Below are 24,824 nucleotides of genomic sequence, written 5' to 3'. Positions count from 1 at the left end.
ACCTTCAAAGGGTAAAAGGGAAACATGAAGCTCATTAAACATACATCTCTTTATGTTGGATAGTACCAGTTAATAGCTTGTTTTTCAAGTGGCTGGATTGACCTACATTCTTTATTATCTTGCCGAAGAACTGACACAATGTCCCATTGCTTTTGCTGCGGAGATTACAACTATCTTGCCATTTCCACCCACCAACATGTCAATTCTGACAGGCATCGACAGGCATCCTCTCAGAGCAATAATGGCCAATGAGATGTGGTATATTATATGCAAAACTTCCTCTACAGTATGTAACCTCTACACAGCGGGATATGCGCTCTAACTTGGCTAGAGTAAAAACAAATCTTCAAAGGTTGTGGTGATTAATCACAGGCATTGCTCTCTCAGTTGCTGAACTTCTAAAACACAATGGGAGTTTCACAAAAAGAAAAACAAACCGCTATAAATAAATCAACTCCTGAGCTCTGTGCCTTCACAACTTCACACCATTCATCTGTTTGCATCTCATATATTTATCCATTATTACAATAAGCAATATTTAATTTCACTGTACAGCATTTCATCTTCTTTTTCTATCTTAATCTATTTTACTTGCATATAGTTTACTCTAAGTCTTGAAACAGTCTCTTGCAATATTTTATTCCTACTCTGGTTTAGTTTTATGTCGTATTTATGTTTGTGTTGCATTGATGGAGGAGCCTCTGACTTAAGTGTTTTAATTTCATACTGTATCTACACTGTAGCTGTGGATATGACAATAAAGCCCCTTCAACCTTTGAACACAATAGGAGTTTTGTAAATCCATCACCATTGAAACTCTCTCTACCCTGACCAACTGCCCGATTGAAGCAAAATCCTGGATGCAATGCTACTACCTCAAACTCAACTGTAAGACATTTGGCATGCTCATCATTGGTCCCCAATCCCTCAACAGAACCAATAATAACTTCTGCTTCACCAATGAGGACTCCACTCTTTCTCCCTCCATACACATCCGCAACCCTGGAGTCATTTTCAACAGCAACCCGACTTTTGAAAACCATATCAACCACATCACCAAAACCACCTTAAAAATATAGACCAACAAAACTAACCTAATTAAACTGAGGTATACTCAGAACTCACTCCCACTCCCATGACCACATCACCACTGATCTGCAGAAACTCCACCATTTGTCCTCATTTTAAAACGTTAAAGGTGGGGTATGTAAGTTTGAGAAACCGGCTCGAGATACACTTGTTGTTATATTCCATGGAATGCTCTTAACATCCCGATAGCAATGAATATCTTAAGTGCTTTGACAAAAAATCCATTAAAAAATGTCATCTGTGGAAGCTGACAGCCGGCCCGGCTAAAATAACTGGATGGCCTACCTGCCTGTCAGCCTTCCATCTGTGCACAAACTTACTTGCCCTCATTGGTCATGTGCACGTTCGCGTGTGTTGGAGGAGGGGCTCTGTAAGGAAGTGGCAGATTTCTTCCGGCTGTGTATTTTCAAATTCTAGCGCACTCGAGCTGGTTTCTCCAAAATTACCTACCCTACCTTTAATCAACACTCACCTCGTCAGAGCTGCTTTTAATGTGCAATTCATTTCGTGTATCTTATGACTTAGGTCTTATATTTATAATGTATTTATGAATTTGAATATGTATCTGTAAGGATATTCTGTCTTTGAGTCTTTTTAAAAGCACTGGGGTGGTGTTTGCACACAAACCTATACAAGACACTACAGGAAAAAGAAAACGCCAACAGCATTATAGGGCCCCTTTTCCAAATTGTATCAGGTGTTTATGTACTTTTATTGAATTTAGATTCCGAGTTGTAGTGCAGAGCAGGAGCAGAAGACACCAAGTATTATCCTGATCCATTTTATTTTTGCTATAATGGTGATATTGAACAATATTAGACATACAACAAAATAAAAGCCCCTTTTCCTTCATTACGTCTCCATTTTCTCTGGATTGGAAATATAAATAGTTTCCTATTCCTAGCCTTTTTACCTTTCAAAATAAACAAAATAAATGCATATACTGTTAGCTGTATGGTTAAAAAAGTATCCCCAATTCATTTATGGTTTGTTATGAAAGTAAAGTAAATTACCCTTAGGGCAAAGGCCAGAATAACCGCACTTGACACTAATACATATAATCTTGTACAAAAGGCCTTTGATTTTCTATTGAACGTAATACCTGGTTCTAAGTGTAAAAATACTCTCGACTCTGCAGGATAGCTCGTTAGCTTCCATAGAACAACGTGCTCCCACTTTACATTCTGGCAGCCTTCATAGGGTTTTCTTACCTGTTTTCCACATGACTGACTGGGGGAACACAAAACAATTTAAGTACAGGAGGTTGGAAACTGCTCCATGGAGCGAAGCCAGAAAAAGCAAATTCTGATATAGAAATTTTAAAAAGATGAACGTTTTATATATGCACTATAAACACCCATCATCTTTACAAAAAAGGGCAATTTTGAGCGTGGATGGCTTTAAACGCTGCATGCTGGCATAGTTATAGGAAAATGACGACATATAAAACAATGGAAGAAAGATAATACAAAAAACAGTTAAAAAAGTTCAGAAAAGGGTCTGGTCTGTTTGATAATGTCCCTTAAACGGCTGGGAAATGTTTCGAATGTACAATATGTTTCTTTCAGTTCTTGCTGTCAGAATGCAGATTCCCTTCCCTTGTGGACTTTCTTTGATCTTTCTTGGCATAGAAAAACCTTGAGAAGTCTCCCGTTAAAACAAAATTATTTTTTGAAATGTTTCTGGCTTACTGTCAGGATGTTCGTAGGGCAGCCAATGGTGTTTGGCATTTTGGAATTCAAAGTGGGAGTTGCGGAGCTGGCACTGCTGAGCTCTGAAATCCTCGAAGTGCTTTGGGCAGTCGTCAGAGTTGCAGAGCTGATACTCGAAGTTCACTCCTGGGCAGTCCTGGCCGCCGTTGGAGGGCCTGCGGGGGGGGAATAGTAAGCAGTACTTTGAGACCACAATGTGAAAACAAATCCTGCTTAACCCTAAAATGGACAATCACATATAGATATTATGACAAATGTATTGATTACTTTGTTCTAAATTACACTCATATTACGTCACCCATATTAAACATTGATACACCAATATTACACCCTATTAAACCATTATCCCACCCGTGTTTCACCCATGTTACACCTTTTTTTACACCTGTATCGCAACCTTATTATACACCAGTGGCGAACCGTCAGGGCCTCCAAGGTATTCAGAGAATACCCTGGAACACTCAGATAAAACAAATTTAATTATATAAATAAAATGTATATAAAATAAATGAGAATCGTATCTGTGTTGTTGATCTGTAATATTACAGTGTTACGTTGATTTGTTTGTCCTTCTCGGACCATGCACTACGTATTTCAGTGGTTTTGTGTTAAAAAAGAAAGCAACCAATCAGATCTTGTTCTGGGTCTCTGGGTAGAATATCCTTCAACCAAGGTATTCTACATCCTTGATAGAATGCCCTGGCCGTTGCACTGAATGAGAGCGTACATTTGGGCTGACAGTTTGATCAACCAATCATATATTGATTTGTAGCCAATGGGCGTATTCTTTCAGAGTTTCCCTCGGTTCCAGGGTATTCTAGAAGGCCCGCTAGTTAACTGGCTCGAGACAGAGGATCTAGATGAATGCGACGAAACGATTCATGCCGTTTTATTCTTTTTAGCGTTGAAATGGCAAGTGCAAAAGGTGAAGATGAAGTTGTTGCGGAATTGTTGTGAGTACCCTTTTCGAGACGACAATTCAGTGAAAAGACAGACACTATAATGCCGGGGGGGCGGTGGGGGGTGTGTTTGTCTACAGAAGGTCCAGTTGTGATAGACACGGTTCGTCACTGTTATACACATATTTCAAATGTATTACACATAGACACAACCTGTCAAATGACTGTTTCCCACACAATATAGAAATCATGTTATGGTTAATGTGTGATGAGAAAACATGCATAAAAGATTGGCATTACGTTTAACATTGCACCTGTAATGTAGAGTTTCCTATTTTGTTTTGAATGGAGTTTTCCACCCCGTGTGTGTTTTCCCACCTGTTTGATTACAAGCTCAAGTTCACCTGCTGCCTTTTTCTAGAACTGGCTTACATTGTTTATTTTAACCCCAGTGTTATTTATATACGTCATTAATAATGATTGACTGCCAAGCCTACAAAGAACAATTACATCTGACAATAAAAGTTTGCCTTTCTAAAGCTGTTAAGCAATTACAACAGAATAGTGTGCACATTATACTTTAAAGACTTAAGGTTTGATCAGTGAACAGGAGCAATTTCTCGTTGAGTTAATGAGTAGTGTCTAGCTTTAGGTCTCCTTCATGAAGGTGTGATTTATTATATGCCCATACTGTACAAGGTTGTAACAGAAGTGTTAATCACTCTGCAAGAAAGTCAATAATTCTATTTTCAAAAAAAGATGTCAAACGATTCCTTTAATATAAGGAGACTAAAACTCCTTGGTTATCGTAGCCACGAGTCAAGTTAAAGAAACTGTCATGGTGAGAATAAAACACAGGGGACTAGTATCACTAGATGTGATGTGGACTTTAAAACCAACATTGGGCCCGATTTCTCTTCCTTTGACATTTTGCATAAAATACATAAAAATCAACTAGAGAGAATATGCGTAGTTTGAGGTGTTTGACGAATCAATGCTGTCCTTTTTCTGGTTAGGATAGCCTGAATAATACCCACACTCCCTGTAGCTCAGTAGGCAGGGTACATTTAAGGTTACAAAAAAGGACATCTACCCACTTAAATTATCCAACAATACCTGCCAACTAGGATCAACCTCCTCCTTTAGGTCAACATTTTGTAATAATGCCTGTCACTCACGCTGGGCTGGTGCACTGACGCGTCCGGAAGCGAACTCCAGTACCACAAGAGCGGGAGCAGGAGCCATACTTGCTCCAGGAGCCCCAGGCGCCATCTTGCTTGATCTGATTAGGATTCTTCCACATGCAGTGACCTTTGTAGCACCACTGCAGAGGATGACAGGAGACAGGGAAACATAAAATACTCAAATAACATCTATTTAGAGCAGAATTTATGCAAAATAATGTATTTTGTGACATCTTTGTAATTGCTAGAGGATTGATGTGTCATGGGAATATATAATAGGTAATGAGGTGGGTGCTCACAGGTTAAGGTATGAGTATTTATCAAATAAATCAATACAAATAATAAAGGCAACAATCATTACAGAGCAAAAGAGCAACATATATAACCATTTAATTAATGATGGTTAGTTAAATAAATAAATATAACATTTTGTGAAAAAAAGACATGACCAATAACACAAATAGTAGTATTAAGAATAATAACAAATACTAGGTACTTGCTACATCAACAAGTGTAATGCTAAAGCAAACCACAATATGCAACATTTGTGTACTTGATAGGGGATTGGTGTGTTAAGGTATATGGTGTCAAGTTGTGAGTGCTGTTACCTTTAGGCATGACTGTATATCCATGTAATCATTCATGAGAATGTCAGAACAATTACATAATACTAAAATAAATAACCCTAAAAGTAAAAATGGTGAAATGTATTGAAAGGGGAAAATTAAAACTAAATTAAAAAAGGACCAATCACGAAAAAGTCCCCAATCATTATTAAGATAATAATAATGAGAATAAATAGTAGATAGTTGCTACATTAACAAGTGCTGAATCACAGGAAAGTAATTTCATTATGTTAAAAAGATAGGGATTGTGTATTATGGAATAAGTGTTAAATGATGATAGCTGCTGGTGTAGGGTTGGAGTGTTTTTGGCACAAAGACATACATCTTTTTTAAGCTGGGATTCGTTCACAGGCTGATTTAATGGAGTCATGAAAGCTGCCAGTGTGTTGCTTAGTGCTGATGTTAAATTATTTGCATTACAAAAAGGTCTACCATTATGCGATGGGTATTGTGTTTCTTGTTTTTTAGTGTTGTCTGTGGATTTGGATGGGTGTCTTGATGACGGGAAGAGCAGTCACTGACACAGAGGGTCAGAAAGGGGGACGCTGCGGGCTCGTTAGCAGGGATATCCTGTCAGGGGCTTGATTCCAAAATTAATGTGTTAGTTTGCAGAGCCAGCTGAAGTGGAAGTAATGTCTGATGTGTTCATTGAGCATCGTGAGCATGTATCCCAATAAAAAAACAAAACCTTTTGTTTTCATTTTGTCTTGGGTAATGTGAGTTTTGTGAATCCATTTGTGGCTGAATGTTAGCATCCTCTTGCCAATTGTGTGAATTTGAGTGAACTGAAAGAGAAACCCTGCAGCAATGTTACATCATCTGGTGAAAAAGGTTCCAAAAAGAGTGGTAGCCCATTGTTTTCAACAATCATATGTCATTGTTAGGCTGATACTTGCCACTGACATGCATTGTTTAGCGGAGCTTGCTGTCTTTGATGTTAAGTCCATTTCCCTCATGGCGCGAACTTGAGGATGACGTTCTGACATCACTCGAGGCGGCGGGAAGATGGGGGCATGGTTGCACCCCGGAAACACATGAGCATCTAACACTGAAACATGTTCTGGAGCTGGAGAACAGGGAACTTCCAGCTCTTTTATCGAGGAGAGGAGGCTGTCAGGCCGCCCTTTTCTTCTTCCTCTCCTGGTGGCTGAAAGTCTGGACCGGCTGTGCCTGAGCGGCTGCTGCCGGAACCGGAGACTTTTTTTGGCCAGCTCGTCCTCGCCTCGTGTCTGGGCTGGAGACTCGGGGCGGGCTGTGGCCTCTGCTGTTTCGGGATCTTGAAACGGGCAGGACGTGAAGCAGCCTGAGCGAAGGACTGCCACGGGGCCGTTGAAGGCGGCGGCTGGACCCTTCGGGGAAGACAAAGCTGGAGAGCCTCATCCTCCTTCTTTTTGGATTCACACCGCTGCTGCCTCGAAGCTAGAGCGGAGCAAAATATGCCCTCGGGAACAATACGCATGTCCAAGAGGTCCTCTTTTTTCCGGTCTGGAAGGTTCATCAGGTTAAGCCACCTGGCTCTCTTCTGTACCACCATTATCCCCAGTGCTTTGCCCGTGGCTTGGACTGCACACGGCTGCGATTTCATCCCACACGGCAGGCTCAGGTTTGTTCGTCATGTCCTCGCAGAGCTCCGCCTGGTAGGCGGTCAGCAGCGAGGAGACGTTGAGCACCCTGGCAGACAAAGCTGCGGCTTTATAGGCCCGTTCGGTCATTGCTGACTGGAAGCGGTCTGCCTTTGCCGGTAGCGTGGGGTTCCTGCTCGGTGCCGAAGCCAGCCGCGGTTGGAGGTGGGCTGCCACCAGTGGCTCCATGGGCGGCATGCGGAGCAGGTCGAGCTTCTCCATGCCGTCACAGTCCAAAGAGGAGGCGCCCTGGATTGGGGCCTTGTTGCTGAAAGGGCGGTCTTTTCACGAGACCGACACCTCGTCCAGCATCTCTGGAAAGACTGGGAGAAGCTGCCTCTTCATCCTTGCTGCTTGGGGCAAGTTATTCCCCTCATAGCGAGATCTGGAGGTCTCCTTGGCCACTTCAGGTCAGGGGATGTCCAGCCTGGACGCAGCTTGTTGGCACACGGCCTGCAAGTCCATAATGAGGCAGGGCGAAGCTGGTGTGCTTTCGCCCGGGGGAGCGGACATCGCCTCCGGCTTGGCAGCCTGGGCAGATGAAACGAAGATGTCCTCTTTGTGCTCATCCGAGTCGGATAAGAGGAACTCAGAGGTATACTCTTCGTCCTCCTCCATATAATCCAGCTCTAGGACATCCTCCGCGGGTGGAACCACGGTGAGGTCCAGTTGGGAGCCCCAGCTTGACACAGCGCGGGGCTCCGATTCCACGGCTACCGCCGTTGTTGAGCCCCAGCCTGACACAGCACGGGGCTCAATCTCCACGGCGGTCGCCATCATGTCCCGATTGCCGGCCGGTGAATCAACGGACACGAAGGGGTCCTGTCCCGACAGGCTAGCTTGGCGCGCTAGCCGTCGGCGGAGGCTCTTGATGGTGAAGCGGGCACAATGCCCGCACGAACCGGGGGTATTGATAGCTTCCTGGGCGTGTTCCAGCCCAAGGCAGGACGAGCAGACCTGGTGTGAGTCCGTGCCAGAGATCTTAACTTAAACCCGCAGCCGCAGAGCCGAGCCTCCGATTCCTCTGGTGTGAGGGAGAGAAGGGTCCATCCTTGTTTGCCGGGGTGTCGGTGCGGAGGGACAAGCTAGTAACAGGTATGTTACCGAAAAAAAATCCAACCTTATCATTATTCCGAAAGGAAAAAACGACGGGGTAGATTTTTCTTTAAAAAATATTAACTGGTGTGTTAATATCTTTCTTATCTCCGTCTCCTCTGGTGTGAGGGAGAGAAGAGTCCGTCCTCGCTCGCCGTGGGGTTGGCGCGGAGGGATAAACCAGCAACAGGTATGTTACTGTTTGAAGAAAAAAATCAAACCTTACCGTTATTTCGAAAGAAAAAACGGCGGGGCAGATTACAATATTAACTGGTGTGTTAATATTTGTTCAATTCTTCTGCAAAGCAAAAAAGTAACCGGCAAGCGCCCGTCGACCGAATGTTAGCTTGGGTTCAGTCTGTGGACCGTTAAGCTAGCCCGGCTACTGATATTCGAGATGTGCTCTGAAGCGAGAAGAGGTGTTTGAATGACGCTGCGACGTAGCGCAAGCTACTTAAAGGATGGGTGGTTTCCCTGACGTAGACGTCAAGATCACCAGCCAATCAGGATTGGCGTAATGAGATTGATGCTTCTGTTTGCATACGCGTTGAGGCGCATCCCATAGTGAGACATCGAACGGAGTGTTATGAATGAGAACTGCTGTATGATTGCGGCTATTGTGTAATCATTATCTAATCCATCAAAGATTCTTCCTCCCTCACCGCATTCAAAAAATCACTCAAAACCCACCTGTTCAACACTGCATTCAACCATTGACCACCCCCCCCCTATTTTCAGTTTTTTTATCTGTTTTTGTATTTTTCTCTGTTGTTTTTTTTAAATGATTTGTATTCTCTGTCAAAGCGTCTTTGAGTTTCTAGAAAAGCGCTATACAAGTATAATGTATTATTATTATTATTATAATTATTATAATTATTATAATTATTATTATTACAATAGTCCTGCAGATAGCTATAACAATCTTGTGGAACAGTGGAAACAAGCACCAAAATTCATCCCTTTGGGGTCATTTATTTTAAAAATACGTTTCCAAAATGGCCGCCATTTCCAGCCGAGGAAACAGTATTTTACGACAGAATTTATAACCACTGGATCTATTTTGGTGATTTTGGTATTGAGTTATTTGTTTAAGACTATGGGGAATATATAATACAATTAAACAACTTGTTCAGAGTGTTTTTGTATATTTAAAAAAAATGTATATCTAAAACACTGGATTATTTCAAAAAACATATTTTAACAATTTTCAAACTCCAACAGGAACTAAATTCTGCAAAATATCAGTAAATTGGTTAAAAGTCAAATTCAGTGCACAATATGTGCTTTATTTAAATTCTCTGAGCAATCACATCTAACACGTCTTATCAGTAGTGTCCTTGTTTCCACATTATGACATAAAGCTCATGAATACAAAGGAGATAGGAAAACAAAATTTCACCTTGGGATAGGACTATTCAAAAAGTATTTGAATTCACCATTGACATTGGGCGCGCGTTCTCTGATTGCCATTCTAGTCTTTTCTCTACGTCCAGACACCTTTTTCTCGGCTCTCCAAACCAGTGGCCATGTAGTACTGCATATAATAGACATACTTACTTTTCCAGGAGCACACTCTGTCCCATCGAGAGGCGGACCCTTCTTGGTTTTGCAGAAGTACGGATTGTCTGGATGACTGCACCACAGCTGTTTACATGGGTCAAATGTACGGAACTGAAACGCAGAGAAGAGGAAAATTGTGTGTGAGGTAAAGTGAGCTGAACATTTAGGTGTAACAGGCATGAATCTGACGCACATAGAATGGAAAATGAGCTGCACTCCTAAGCGGGTTGTATATTACATTTGTGATCTGTTTTTGGTGCAGATTATAATGGCAACATCATGACTTATCAGGGTTGCCAACTTTGGGTACCTGGCTGGAGCAAGATTTTGATATCTTGGGTTTAATTACACATATGCGCACTAAAGGACTGCTATCGTGTCAGCAGCGGGACCTTAGCATATATATAGGATATTTAAGCAATAGCTCACGACAGGCCGTGGTATATGCTCATTATATCACAGCTAAGGGCCGTGGTTCGGCCCGACGCGAAGCGGAGGGTCGACAACCCCCTTATTCATATACTCTTTGACCCTATTTTGGCCGAGTAGTACAATAAGCAGCAGACTTTAACTTTGTTATCATTTCTACTGGATCTTAGATCTTAGATCTGTGCATGCGCAATGCGGGTCGGGGATTGACCAACCGGCTCCCACTGCTCTGCTGTCTGTTAACGTATGGGTGTAGGAAGCATCCTCAATGTGGGTGGGACAATTTGACGGGGGGTGTGGGCAGGTGGCGGATCTAACCTCTTCTTGGGGGGTCCGGGGGAATGCTCCCCCGGGAAGATTTCTTTTAAATGTTGAAGTTAAATGGATCTATCTGGTGCACTTTGAGAGCAAAGTTAGGGGCTAAATCTATGGATACATCTCTCAATAACACCCATGTGAAACAGTACTGTTTAAAACAGACTTACTTTTTCTTTATGCATATTTTAGTAATCACTCCCCTTTTAAACTGTATTTTTGTTTTACTGTCCTAGGAATTGGAATTATTTCATACCTGTTATTCTCTTGTTCTTTTATAATGATCATATCAAAAGGTGTGCCTTGGAAATACTTGTTTACATGAGATAACTTAGACTAAAGTCAACGATCTAAACACTCAGAGGCACTTTACCTCCCTGAGCTGACGTTATAAGATTTGTCAGACAGGAGAGAGCTCTCCTCCTCCTTGTTGTAGAAACAACTCCTTATGTACCTCTCTCTCGTTCACTCTCTCGCTCACACAAAATGCGCTCGTCGTGCCACACACACAGCCGAGCTATGACACACAAAGACCCAGAATAACTTTTAATGCTGTATCATATTATTTTCGATGGCTTTATTGTATGATATGACAGATGAACAGAACAGATCGCCACAGGGCTTACAACAAGACACAGCTACGCAAAAAACGCAGCATGTGTACGGTTCATGTGTATGGCTCTGAGAATCTGCTTTGGTACAAAGTAGCAGTGAAAACATGGTACGGAGTTTCATTTATGTGGGCATTCTCACAATAAGCAAGTGGAATGGATTTGATAATGAAGCACTGACACAGTGTTCTACAAAGAGCGGAGAGTGGATAGACAGATGCACGGACTTTCCACATGGTAAAAGTGGGGGGTCTAAACTAATCATTTTAAAAGGTGGGGGGGACTTGTCCCACCCTCATATAATGGCTGTGACGCCCATGTTGTTAAGAGTGGTGGGGGCGGATCGACAGCTTGAGAAGCTGTCAACTCAACATCGTAAATAACCAACCAAAAAATAAATTCTACAGAAAAGGTGGAATCTGGGTGATACAAATCTGCTGAAATATATACCTTCTAAACACATCTAAAACCTGTTGAATAGCAATAACTAACTCTTAACTTGATGAATCCACAACAAGTAGAGCTTAAAGTATTTTTATTATTTGTATTATTTGTATACATTATACAATGCTTATTTACATAGGAACGTGACTGGTGTTACGTGTTACCAGGAAGAAGAGTAACACCAGTGACGGTAACACCAGTGACAATTTGGAGAAAACACTACCATTTTAACAAAATGGCTGCAATGTGTCAGACCAAATGTGGCTTCAGTCAATATCAAAATCGTTTAACTCTTCAATACAATACATTTTCCCATTCAAATGTTCACCCCTAGGGCTATGCAATGAGTAACACTAATGAGAGACTTGAAAGACGCACCTAAAATTTGAAGATAAAATGACACCTTTAACAAACAAAGTAAGAAGTATCTGACTTTCCTTATGTCCACTGCACTGCCTCAAATGATCTCTTGTTACAGGAAGCACTTCAGAGACAGTACATTATTTCAAAAATAAAAGCGTTTTGTTTAGCAGTAACACCAATGATGTAATTTTGGGTGACTGACATTTATTGGATATTATTACTTATCATTTGCGTTTTTTGTTACCATTTCAGTGTTATAATCAATGCATGTAATGTTATGTAAATATGAATGAGATTTATTTATTGAAAAAACATTTTTTTAAATGAAAACTATAGGCTCCACTTCCATGTATGATCAAAGTGACAAGGCAGTTCCTTGAACTTGGCATTTTAAATAAATAGCAATTTATGTATAAAACAATTTTTAATTTTTTTTAATTTAGTACCATTGCAAAGACAATCTCTATTTATTCAACATATAATGAATGTGAGTATTAGATCAACGTCATGTATTTTGGTGTCTGCAAAAGTAAGTGACAGTACTTCCACCTTTTCTGTAGAATGACCCAAAAACGATCGCCGGTTTGCCAGATGCGTGAGACTTGGCAACCCTGGACTTATTATATGTGTTTACAATCAGGTTAGTGCAAAACATTTAAATTGTATTTTTGGATCCTGAACGAGACTGCCGCCAGGGCGCGTCTCCCCGTTACCTGCAGAAGGAAGCCATGCACGCACCAGCAGCCCCGCTCTCTTTAACTCCAGGCGACTTTCTGCCGCTTTCCTCTGTGGTGCAGTGCTGATCGTTTCACCACGGAGGAAAGCACTTCACAAATTGCAGTAGGCCTACCCATAAGGAGCTGTAAAAATGCCGCAGTTTTTGCTTGGCTATGTCTTTAGTTGAAAGCCCAGTGGCAATCTGCTCATCTCTCATCGAAATAATATGCTACACAGGGGCGGACTGGCCATCTGTGTGTTCTGGAGAATCAGAACTTATTATTATGCCGTTTAAACCAATTATTTAAAGTAGTTTGTTAAATTCGGCATGTAAGTTGCGCTGACAGGTCCACACACTGCTTCCCCCGCCCTCCTATACAGTAGTTCACGAGCGTCGAGGTCCCCCGTTGATAATTCACGATCGTCTGTACGCTGATAATTTATATAATTTATAATAATGGCACAGTTTCAGAATGGTAAATATGTTATGGAGTCTGGTGGAAATGTGGCACCTCAGCTGTTTACATGGGTCAAATGTACGAAACTGAAACACAGTGAAGTGAATGAGCCTTAACTGGTACTGTTGATGTAAAACAAACGTGTAACTCATGGCAACCCAAAGGCGGAAATGTTTTGTGTTAATATGGCGGATGATGATTTGTATACATACAGTATAAAACATAAACCAGGATGACATAAAGTATAAAATATATGAGGTAGTATTGCAGTCAAACTCCTCTATATCTGACGGACAGCTGCCGCCCAAGAGTTACAAGCTCCACTGTCAGGCACTCAGCTGAGAGGAGTTGGGATGTTTTTCGTCCCTTCAAGGTCGTATTTTTTTAAAGGAAGAATAGAACGGACAGGACTCATTGAGAGAACTCGAAAATTAGCTTTTTAGCTGCCCTGAGCATCCTTCTGACAAAAGGCTTCGTGAACAACACAAGCCCTAAAATGATTTATTCGATCCGTTCCCATCAACAGGCTGAGAGGGATCCGTCGGATCGCTCAGTCTCTCTCCTCTTCTGACATCCTTCTCTGTCATGAAGCTCCTCTTATCTGCATGGTATTCAAGCCAGAGATCAGATTACTACCGGCATTTTTATGAGATTACTTTTATTCATATATTCCATTGGTTTAAGATACTCATATTTTTTCATTTTTAAAATGTGCGCTACGAGTGAAAATTGATGAAAAATGGTAAAGCAATTAAACGTTCTCCTCCCTTATGGTATTGATGTGCATATTTTCCTTTATGTGTGTCATTATATTTCCCCAATTGTCACTTTCCTGTTCAACCTTCAATTACTGCGGCAAATCTCACATTAACATTGCAAACATGTTTCATTTGAAAGCTAATAATAAGATATTAATAACTATCTCAGCCCAATACATTGTGTTTAATGAACAACATTTATTTGCGCTCATTGGGTGAATTGTACTTCGTTCTTAATGGCAAGTCACGGCCATAGAAATACCCACGCTCATTTTCTAAGCCTCTTCACCAGTAGTGGCGTGCTGGCACTTTTTGCGTTCAATCTATCATAACCCTGTGCCTCCATTCTCACTCCCAACTCGGCCTATGTTGACGTTATGTCAGGGTCCCTGTTGTCACTTTCCAACGCAAGGGGGGACCCTTTAGCGTCAAGTTTCAACTCTCAGGGAGTTCCATTGACTTGCATAGACTCCCTGAACGTTGGTAATAGACGAGTTGGGATCGCGGCTCCGCAGATCCATTCTCACAGCGTTTATCAACATTTTTCTTACTCAATATCAAGCCACACTTATTGTGTTCTTCTTTATTTTAATTGAATAATGTCGGGCTTTTGTTGCTGTCAGTTATGGGGAGAGTAGGGGCTCAGAATACTGAAATCTGCATTGTTTCACCGTTTTTTCCTTCCAATTTTGAATTATTTTCTAAACCACACACTGTTATTTACTCAACAATAAGACACAATTATCCTTGTGTTTATTTATTTGTTTGTTTGTATAATGTCGGATTTTTGCAGTCCGTCAGGACCGAGAGTCGGAGCGGCTCATTCGAACACAGAAAGCTGTATTTTCAAAATAAGAGTTCAGTTTAATATTATGTTTGATAATATATTTTTTATTAACTAGACCACTGGGTCATGTTAAGACCATATTTTCTGTCGGTTTGGTGTTACAAATATAAAAACAATATATGTGTGGATAACAAAATACATCCATCATAAACTAAACTGGCAACAGCAGTATATTTGATTGTGTTAAGTGCTTTAACCGCCTAGTGGTTAAAGCACTTTAGTGAATAATTTTGTTAACACAAATATTAAGAGTACATACTTTCATAGGGGGAAAGTATGTACGGACCCATTCGAATCCAGTTTTGGATAGTCTACCGTGGTTTCATCGCATTGCAAAGTGCTGTTTGACGCTCGGAGTATCCATAGGCGTAACCCTCGGCACACTGCCACTCAAACATCCAACCACAGAGCTTGAGGACTAATCACGGGGTTTGACAAGAAAGAGAATACTTACTTCCGGGTGTAAAATTCTCTAAAGCAACTACTATGAGCTGCTCCGACCCTCGGTCCTGACGGACTTGTGTTTATTAATCAAACAAATAAATAAACGCAAGGATAATTGTGTCTTATTGTTGAGTAAATAACAGTGTGTGGTTTAGGAAAGAATGCAAAATTAGAAGGAAAAAACTATGAAACAATACAGATTTCAGTTTTCTGAGCCCCTACTCTCCCCCTCACTGACAGCAACAAAAGTCAGAAATTATTCAATTAAAATAAAGAAGTAAAAACAATAAGTGTGGCTTGATATTGAGTAAGAAAAAGGTTGATAAACGCTGTGAGAATGGATCTGCGGCGAGCATTTTGCCGCGATCCCAACTCGTCTATTACCAACGTTCACGGAGCTCTATGCCTAAGTCAATGGGACTCCCTGAGAGTTGAAACTTGACGCTAAAGGGTCCCCCCTTGCGTTGGAAAGTGATGACAGGGACCCTGACATAACGTCAACATAGGCCGAGTTGGGAGTGAGAATGTGTTGCCATGTGTTCTTCATAAAATTATGCATTTTCTTTGCTTTTTGCTTTACGGAACTGCAGATCCAGCTACCTAGTCCTCTTCTGTTGCACAAATGGGGCGGCAGCAGCTGTGTCTGTAGGGACTTGGCTTGGGAACTTAATGGTGGCTGGTTCAAGTCCCAATCGGACCAAAAAAACACAGAGTCTGGACTGGTATCTGGAGAGATGCCGCCTCAAACCCCAAACTGCTTCCTGGTGCTGGAAAGCCTGGCAACCTCTTTGCTCTGGCACCTCTCTATAAAATGCATGTGTTTGTGCATATCTGTATTTCTATGTGTGTGTACCGTGAATTCAACAGAGTGAAAAACTTAAATTCCCTCACGGATTAATAAAAGTTAATTTATACTATCAAATGGCAAAACATTTTGTTGTAGCCAGTCTATGACAGAGCACAAGCCGCCATGAGGTAGTGTACTGTTCAGGGACGAAGGTTCCCTGGCGCACATTCTTTTCTATGGACGAGAGCTCTAGTTAGACTCAGGGTCCATAATGTTTAGTCTCACTGATGAAGAAGGTTTATTATTACACTCCGAACCAGTTAAAACCTCGAGCTACAGAAAGAGTTCTTCAGAATTGGTTTGGCAACCGCTGTGTCAACTCGTGACACACCACCTGTCTTGTCAACTCTCCAGCTGAAACTCCAAATAAACCATCAGTGTTTGACATCAAACCTCTAGCTCTCCTCGTGTCTCTCTGAGTCCTGACTCTCCATTGCTACAGAAGTTTCCCCCACACTTATAATACATCTTAGGTAAAAGTTATTTGTTTTTATTCCAGATTTGGATACATTTTTTGACCTCATGTCTTTTTTTCAATAAGGTAAGAGGACCTTATGAAGCATGCGGCAAATAAGAAAAAAGTTTGTCTAGTCAAATGTGTTAGTTATGTTTATGTATTATATTTAGGGCCGGGACTTTAACGCGTTAATTAAGATTAATTAATTACGCAAAAATGTACGCATTTTAATCGCACTTATTTTTGTACCGCGGAACGTTTCTCACTGGATGAGTTTCAGGGGTACCGATTATACTGGACCACCAACTAACGTTCATGACTTCAGACAACAACAAACCACAGTGAACAATAGTCGAACGAAGAAGCTGATGAGACCGCTTTGGTTGGCCCCGTGGATGGGACATTTTGTTTTAAAAAACGGACGGATGGAAGCGTCGATAAGAGCAAGGTTTTTTGCAAATTATGCAAAAAGGAATTTGCATATCACCGCAGCACATCAAGCCTCAAGTATCACCTCAATGCAAAACCTATAGCAGCTAGCGTGGAAGCTAGCGTGGACGTTAGCCCGACTCGGATTACAAGGACCCACACCCAATTCGCGTTGATCAAACAGTGGCCTATGCAACAGAGACATTTTATTTTTCATCAGGATATTGGAAGAATAGGAGGGATTGAGGTCAATCATTGGCACTTTTTTATTTTATTTTAAATTGGTACAGTACACTTTATGTTGAACTATTTATTATGTTGTTGGTGCAACTGGCACTTTATGTTGAACTATTTATTGTTTTGGCCAAGGTTATTGAGAGAGTTGGACTGAAATTTATTAGATTTTTTAAATCAACTTTTGGTAAATCAACAAAGTCTGTTATGGCCTCTGAAGCAACAAGGAGATGTTTTCTAATAGTCAGGGTTTCCAATGTTCTGAATGTACTTGAAAGTATTGTTTTTTACTTAAAAAAGAAAGTGTTATAGTTTACAGAAGGTCTACCTACCTATAGGCTACCTGAATCTCTGAAATGTACTATATTCCTAAATATGCTATTGCTACACTTTATGGCCAGTGTACTACCTTGAAAAAAATAAACAATGTTTTGTTGCTTAAGCTTATGTATTCAGTCATTATTCAATGGTATACTAAAATCCATGTGAAAAAAATTGCTTCTCACTGTTCTCAGGTCAAATATTTCTATGTGATTAAAAATGCGATTAATTGCGATTAATTAATTACAAAGCCTGTAATTAATTAGATTAATTTTTTTAATCGAGTCCCGGCCCTAATTATATTATGTCTGTCATTTCCTGTTTATTTTGTACTTACCTCCCCTTGTGTGTTTTTCCCGCCATCATCAGTGTCTGCCCCGCCCCTGATTGTTTCCACCTGTTCCCACTCACCTCATGGTTAAATAGTCCTGTCTTCCCCTGTTCTGTGTCAGTTCATCTTGTTTGTTTGCCCGAATGGTCGTGCCAAGCCTCAGCTCAGAAAGAATTGCTTTTCTCTCATGTCAGGTTTTGTTATTTTGTTTATTTTGTAGGCTTACGTTTTTATAAAGTCGCTTAGTTTTTTCCTCCTTGTGAGCGCTTTTTGTTATTTCCACTACCTACTTGATAAGAGGGATTACCAGACCTGTGACAATAAATATACTCTTTGTTACATTCAAGACTTTGTCTCTGGGTCGTGCATTTGGGTTCATCAGTTTGTGTCGAGGTCCTGACAGAAAGTTTGTTATTGGCCCGAGAAAAATTGTATGCTTGATATTTTTTTGCCACATAGAACGCTCATTTTAGAAAACTTGGGATGATTGTAATAAAAAGGATTTATTGGTACCATATCTGCTCATGGAAAATGCTATATGGTATACTTTCCAGTATTAGTTTTCATAGGTTCAGATGCATTCAGATAACATATAAAGGGCCGATAGGTGTTAATTTCACCATGATTGGGGTCAGAGATTTACATCCACTTCATTTGCCCGTCTCATTTACAGTAATAGGACTTAATAGAAATAAATCTAACACTCGCACATTAGAATCCCGTAACAATTACTACGATTCTGTGAACATGTCTGCAGATACCATGTCTTCTTTTCCAATCTTGTTACATTGCTCAGGTTAATGTCTCTTTGTTTGCAGAGGAACACAAGACAATTAGCAGGAATTAATGCCTTTTGTTCTAAACAAAGAAAAACGATTTTCGATTGTGATAGAAAAAGTCTTGGCTCTGATGAACAAGTGATATACAGAGGCTATTCTTACTCTGATTGCAGCTCTGTCCCTCTTGTTCTGTTTACACAAAGTGCAATTGTGTGAAGCTGCCCGCTCCAACAGCTTGTGTGTGTCGGTCACTTCAGGCTAACTAGGGAGGCCAACAGCAGTTGTTCAAAAATTGCAGATGTCATATTTGGACAAAGCAAAAAATACATTTGATAACAGCTTTTGTTTGTAGAAAAACACCCAAACAAATGTTGTGATGCTGTTTAATTTGTGGTAGATTGGTGATCAGATTTGGTGCTTGACATCTCTGTAAAATGTCAGAACATTCTTTAATTATAGCTTCCATACTGAACATTTGCTCCCTTAGTATTTTATTCAGACCTGTTTTGGGTTTTGATATATTTTTCTTCGTTTAAATGTTTTTTGAGTCTTTCAGCAACACTTGTTCCAGAAGTGGATGCAAACAAGATAACTATATTTCTTTGGCAAATCCTTCACATATTTACAATATGAGAAGATGGAAATGGCGTTGTTGACCCAGATTATTTTAGTTGAAACATTTGAAATGTCCTGGTTGCCAGCTTTAAACAAATACATGTATCTTTTGGTATAGACTGCTCCGTTTTTCATTTTTCTTTAAATGTATTTTGAGCCTCAACATTTTGATAGAACCCAGTCCCCAGAATTGCCCAAAACCCAACCCCCAAAGAGTGTATAGAGCTTGAAGGCCCACACCGTAGCTAAGAGCTGTATCTCCTACTTTAAAAATTTCTTATCTCCAGCGGATGAGTCTATCACAACCAAGATCAGAGCTGATTAGGTTAATAACTGCAGATTACCTTCTCGGATGAGTTCTGGGAAGAAGCCCTCAGCTTGCTGTCAACTTTGATTTGCTTCAGTGTCTGCAACTTCTTAAAGTAATTCAATGTTTAACTTGCCAAATATTCTATATGTACCATACTATTTTAATGTAGTTGAACAGGAATTTTTAAGTTTACTGTTATAGTAATCTCTTGCGGCACTAAAACATTTGATTAAAAGATCTCCAGCGAATGACTGACTGATTTAATGGAGTATTACAGTAAGCAGGAATCTTTATTTCAAGGTAATATTCTGCATAAACCTTTTTTCCAGCGTACTCTAGATGGATGGACGTATATTATTAAATTGCAATACGGTGTGTTACAGCTTTAATTAGTAAAGATGGCATTAGGCAAGATATATCTTATCATGGTGTGCTTAAAAGTGTTTTATAAAATGTAGTTTTTGGCAAGGACCTAAAATAAATAACCCATAAAATATCAATAATACAGAGAAATAGCGATGCATGGCACAGAATTCAAAATGGAACCACTTGTAGTCCATTACATTTAAGGAGGATGCCATCATCATGTTGGTGCCAAAAAACTGGTTTCACCTACAGTAAGAGCACTACAGCGGCAGAGCTAACACTTTAGTTTAGTACCTCTTGTGCATGTGGTTTAATTTGTGAGCACTCAACATTTCTCAATGATGTGTGACTGATAGCGTTATCTCAGTAGTAAGTGATCATTGTGATACACTGTTTTCCTAAAGCTTTTAGGGTATTTCTGTTACCAGCAGACCTCATAGAAGGGAGCCAAATAAAACACATTTATCAAATTAAAATACATCAAGCATAACATTATCATTCTAAATGTATTCACATTTTTAAAGAGGACATATCATGCTCATTTTCAGGTTCATGATATGTATTTTGTGCCTCTACTGTGACTTGTTTACATGCTTTAAAGTGGACCTATTATGCTATATTTGAAAAATATATTGTATGGCCTTACCTATACAAAACATGTCTGTGAAGTGTTTTGCCTAAAATACCAAACAGATCACCCATTGTAGCCATAACTCATACTGCTCATACCCCTCTATTCCAGCCCTGTTCCAAAAAGGCTGATTCTGCTTTAAATGGAACGGCTGCTGCTAGCCACGCCCCTTTGTAGCGTCACGCAGCTTCCCCCTGCTAGAGAGATTTCTACCGGGAGAAACTCAGCTAAACGCTGCCGTGATTAAATGCCATATTGTGTTCCCAACCACTTCAAGCTTTATTTCTAAAACAGTATGGAGCTCAAACGTTTCTCTCTCGCAGGGTTTATCGCAAGGACGTTACATTACACATATTCTCTCCAGTACAGCGTTAGCTCTGAGTGTTAGCATGCTTGCTATTGTAAACACAGACCATATTACTCCCACAACACGCCGCGCATTGTTTCTGATACAGCACATATTGTAGCTTGACATGTTCTTTCTTAAAGAGCCCATGTCATGCTTTTCCGGTTGTTACCCGTCCCCTTGTTTCTTATGAAGGTTTTTATGCATGTAAATGGTCTGCAGAGTCAAAAACCCTCAAAGTACACCCTGTAGCGAGTAAAACTCTAACACAGTCTATGCTGCCCCAAAACGCCTCGTTGGAGATTTCTAATTTTCATTGTTTACTTCCTGGGTACTGTGACGTGTGAATACCCAGAGGCCACACCCTCTGCCAGCATTTCACAAAACAAAGCCACGCATATATATATTTTTTTAAATATATATTTTTTAAAACATATGTTTTTAATTTGAATTTTTAATGAACTGGGTAAATATTATATAATTGGTATCAGTAAAATGTATAATCTACGATAAAATCTCGTTTAAAATGGTGTTACGATGTCTAAAGTTACTGATAAGTCACATGTTTCCTGCCTGGCCTTGCCCGTGTATCATTACCCTCTCTCGTCTGGGCGCTAAGAGAGGAGCCCTCAACCAGTGCAGCAGCAGCCACTAGCAGCTGACTGTTGCTATCTGTAAGCTATGGCTCCGAAACATAATTTCAGCCAATCAGCGTCGTCAAATCTGATGATCAGGGTGCAGGGTTATGGCTAGAAAGGATCCGTCTTGTGTAAAACTCTCGCGAGAGTTTGCGAGACACGTGGCTGAATGTTCACGTTTGACAGGCAGCCTTTCAGTTACGATCGTTAACATCAGTGGGCCACAGCAAATGATGGTGAGAAGCTAAACTATCTATTAATTATGTCAATCACAGGGAGTGTGATTGTAACTGTGTGTTTGACTAGCTGGATGCAAAGAGGTAAACACTGTCTTTTGTTTCCCATGCTTGCTCTTCAAACAGCCGGGGACAGATACTATAAACACACACACACACACACACACACACACACACACACACACACACACACACACACACACACACACACACACACACACACACACACACACACACACACACACACACACACACACACACACACACACACACACACACACACACACACACACACACACACACACACGCACACACACGCACACGCACACACACACACATTATTGTAGTTGAGTTTTGACAGCATCCATCAAATGCTGTCAAAATGATGTTTTGCCTTAATGGTCTGTTTTCTAATATTTCTGTGTTTCTGAACCACGTCTGTGTCTGCATATAATGTTCGTATTTAGCCTCCTCAGGGTTCCCGCGGGGTCTTAAAAAGTCTTACATTTCATAACCTGAATGTAAGGCCTTAAAAAGGTCTTAAATATGACCAAAAAAATAAGAAAGGTCTTAAATATGATTTAGAAGGTCTTAAAAATGATCGGATTTGAAAGGTACTTCTGTGTTGCGATAGCGTCTAAATGTGTTTTGGGGTAAATGTCCGGGCTGCAAAGTAACCAGTACGGTAATAGCCTTTATGTTCCCCCCAACAATTTGTATTGAAGTAAATCAACATGGAACCAGTAATCATTAACTTTGTTTCCCCCGGCCCCTTATTGGAGAACACCCAGCTAGTAACCTAGCAACCAAGCTTCAGCTTGCGGCAGTCGGAAACTCATGCAGTGTTTCCCCTAGGATGGAGTCATAGCAGCGGTGCTAAGGCACGTGGGCCCAGCACAATGTGAGCGCGGAGCGCGTGGAATTTTTTAGTGTGTGCACGTGTGAAGTGCGCCCCGCCAATTTGTTTCTATGTGTCAGCACAAGAAAGGCTCTTGAGGCCTAGTACCAGGGCCGGTTCTAGACAATTTGCTGCCCTAGGTGAGATTTTAGGCGACATTTTATGTGTAAAGAATAAATGAAACATTTCTACAAAAGACAAATACACACAGAAACTTATTGACATAGGTAATAGACGTCAAAATGGCTTGAAATGTATTTAGTATTGTATAAACATGTTTGAATTGGGGGGTGGACGTCACTTCCAATAGGGGGGTCCGGGGGTATGCCCCCCCCGGAAGATATTTTTTTGAACATTTTACAGTAAAATGCTTCAATGTGGTGCACTTTGAGCACACAATTACTAAAGACCTGATCTAGGGGGTACAACTCTAAAACGCCCATATGAAAAAGATCGGTTTACATTTTAATAATCAAATAAGTATGTGAACATAACCAATAACCTTCCATAGCCAATAACAAATAAATGTAGCTTATTTTATTTTTGTTGTTCATTCATATCGTATTTTACCTAGTTAACATTGATTTATTTATTCCTATTTTTGTATCTCTCCAACTTTAAATGATATTTTTGGATTACTGTCCTATAGTATACATTGGAGTGATTTCAAACCTGTTTTTATTTATCCTAATAATTATAAAGGAGTGCCTTGGAAATATGTGTTTACATAATTTGTGGTCAAAACGTTTGAGACCCACTGAGATAACTTAGACAAAAATTAACTATCTAAATACTCAGAGAGTCCTTTACCTCCCTGAGCCTCTCAGTCTGACAGGAGAGCTTTTCTCCACCCTGCAGAAACATCTACTTCTCATATCCGTTAGCGCAGCTAGCACCAGATTCTAATAACAACAGCGCCGGTACCGGTGCGCCCTCTCCCTTGCTCGCTCTCTCGCTACCACGCTCGCACTTTGGCTGTGAGCTGCGGGCGCCTGATAAGCCAACATCCCCCACTTTCATCACTTACAGCGCCCACCGTACAGGGCAAATTAAACGTGTAACCGGGGTGAAAAGGGTGTTACATTGACTTAATTATGAATGTTGTTACATCAAAGCCGAACATTTGGATGAGCACCAACGGTCAAAAATGTTTTTCCCCTCCCAGAGCTACCAGCGCAGCGCCCCCCAGATCTGGCGCCATAGGCAACCGCCTGTGTCGCCTATGCCAGTAACACAAATACTACAAATCCACATAACAAACAATCAAAAATGAAAAAGGGTCGCCACTTATTATTATTTTAAGAAAGAAAGAAAAAAGTAAAGAAAAAAAAAATAGGTTTTTTTTTTTTTTTTTGGGTACCTGGCTGGCGCCCCCTAGCAGCGGCGCTCATATTTCAGCAGTGGCGCTGCGCCGCCACTATTTGTATATAGGGAAAACACTGTCATGTATCTTTGAATCTACTTACAAATTAATATGGGGAAGTGTCAGTTCAACCGTATTTGGTTGGAAAACATCTAATTTAGTGCTTGGTTGAAACCAGTGGAGGGGAACGTGTTTGAAGCCATTTGCAAAATAAATAAGCGTTTGTTTTGCTAATGTAGCGTTAGCTAGTGGAGCCTTAGCTAGTGCAGCGCTCCCGCAACAACACCGGGGGACCTCCGGGCGACGTTTGGGTCTACTTCAACACTAAAAGCGGAGGTGCTGTAGACGCTAAATACCGTAGCTAAACACCAATCATACAACAGCAACGATGAAATAGTGTAGCCAATTTAATTTAAGGGGTAATTTCTCAAAATGTTCCCCGTGTGGTTTATTCACCATTACAATAGCCCCACCTAAAATAATTTCCACCAGCCGCCACTGAGCTTAGGGCACTGAAGAACGATGCTGTTCCTACTTTGTTTGGACCAGCGGGAGATTCGGGTACACAACCTGTAAGTATTCATTGTTGTTTGTGTATTTATGATGTTTAAAACAAACAAGGTATCTACCACGACTGTTTGAATGGGTAAACGTTTTTGGGGCAGCTAAGTTGGGATCGCGGAGAAATGCTCTCCGCAGACCCATTCTCACAGCGTTATTAACCTTTTTCTTACTCAATATCAAGCCACACTTATTGTTTTTACTTCAAATGTGAGTGTTTGTGTGTGCTCAGGATGAGTTTCTCTTGTTCTCGCTGTATCGCCGACCCGGAAGCCTGTCCGCTCCTCGC

The 24,824-nt window shown here is 40.8% G+C and overlaps 1 protein-coding gene and 1 long non-coding RNA gene across 2 annotated transcripts in view; one reads left to right on the top strand and one right to left on the bottom strand.

Moving 5' to 3' along the window:
* LOC307044809 overlaps positions 1-24,824 on the top strand; it is a 449,985-nt gene that overhangs the window by 217,885 nt on the left and 207,276 nt on the right. The gene's annotated exons all lie outside the window — the stretch shown is intronic.
* Positions 1-24,824, bottom strand: part of adamts3 (ADAM metallopeptidase with thrombospondin type 1 motif, 3) — a 201,035-nt gene that overhangs the window by 41,040 nt on the left and 135,171 nt on the right. Inside the window, exons 11-13 of the mRNA XM_079690199.1 lie at positions 9,785-9,898; positions 4,879-5,024; positions 2,781-2,956 (exon numbers count right to left, since the gene is read on the bottom strand). Coding sequence (XP_079546325.1) covers positions 2,781-2,956; positions 4,879-5,024; positions 9,785-9,898 — 436 coding nt within the window. The remainder of the gene's footprint in view (positions 1-2,780; positions 2,957-4,878; positions 5,025-9,784; positions 9,899-24,824) is intronic.

Source organism: Notothenia rossii (genome assembly GCF_949606895.1).
Source record: "Notothenia rossii genome assembly, chromosome: 6".
NCBI classification, from domain to species: Eukaryota; Metazoa; Chordata; class Actinopteri; order Perciformes; family Nototheniidae; genus Notothenia; species Notothenia rossii.
Note: the sequence above shows the minus strand (reverse complement) of the source record. Positions and strands in the feature narration are given on the sequence as shown.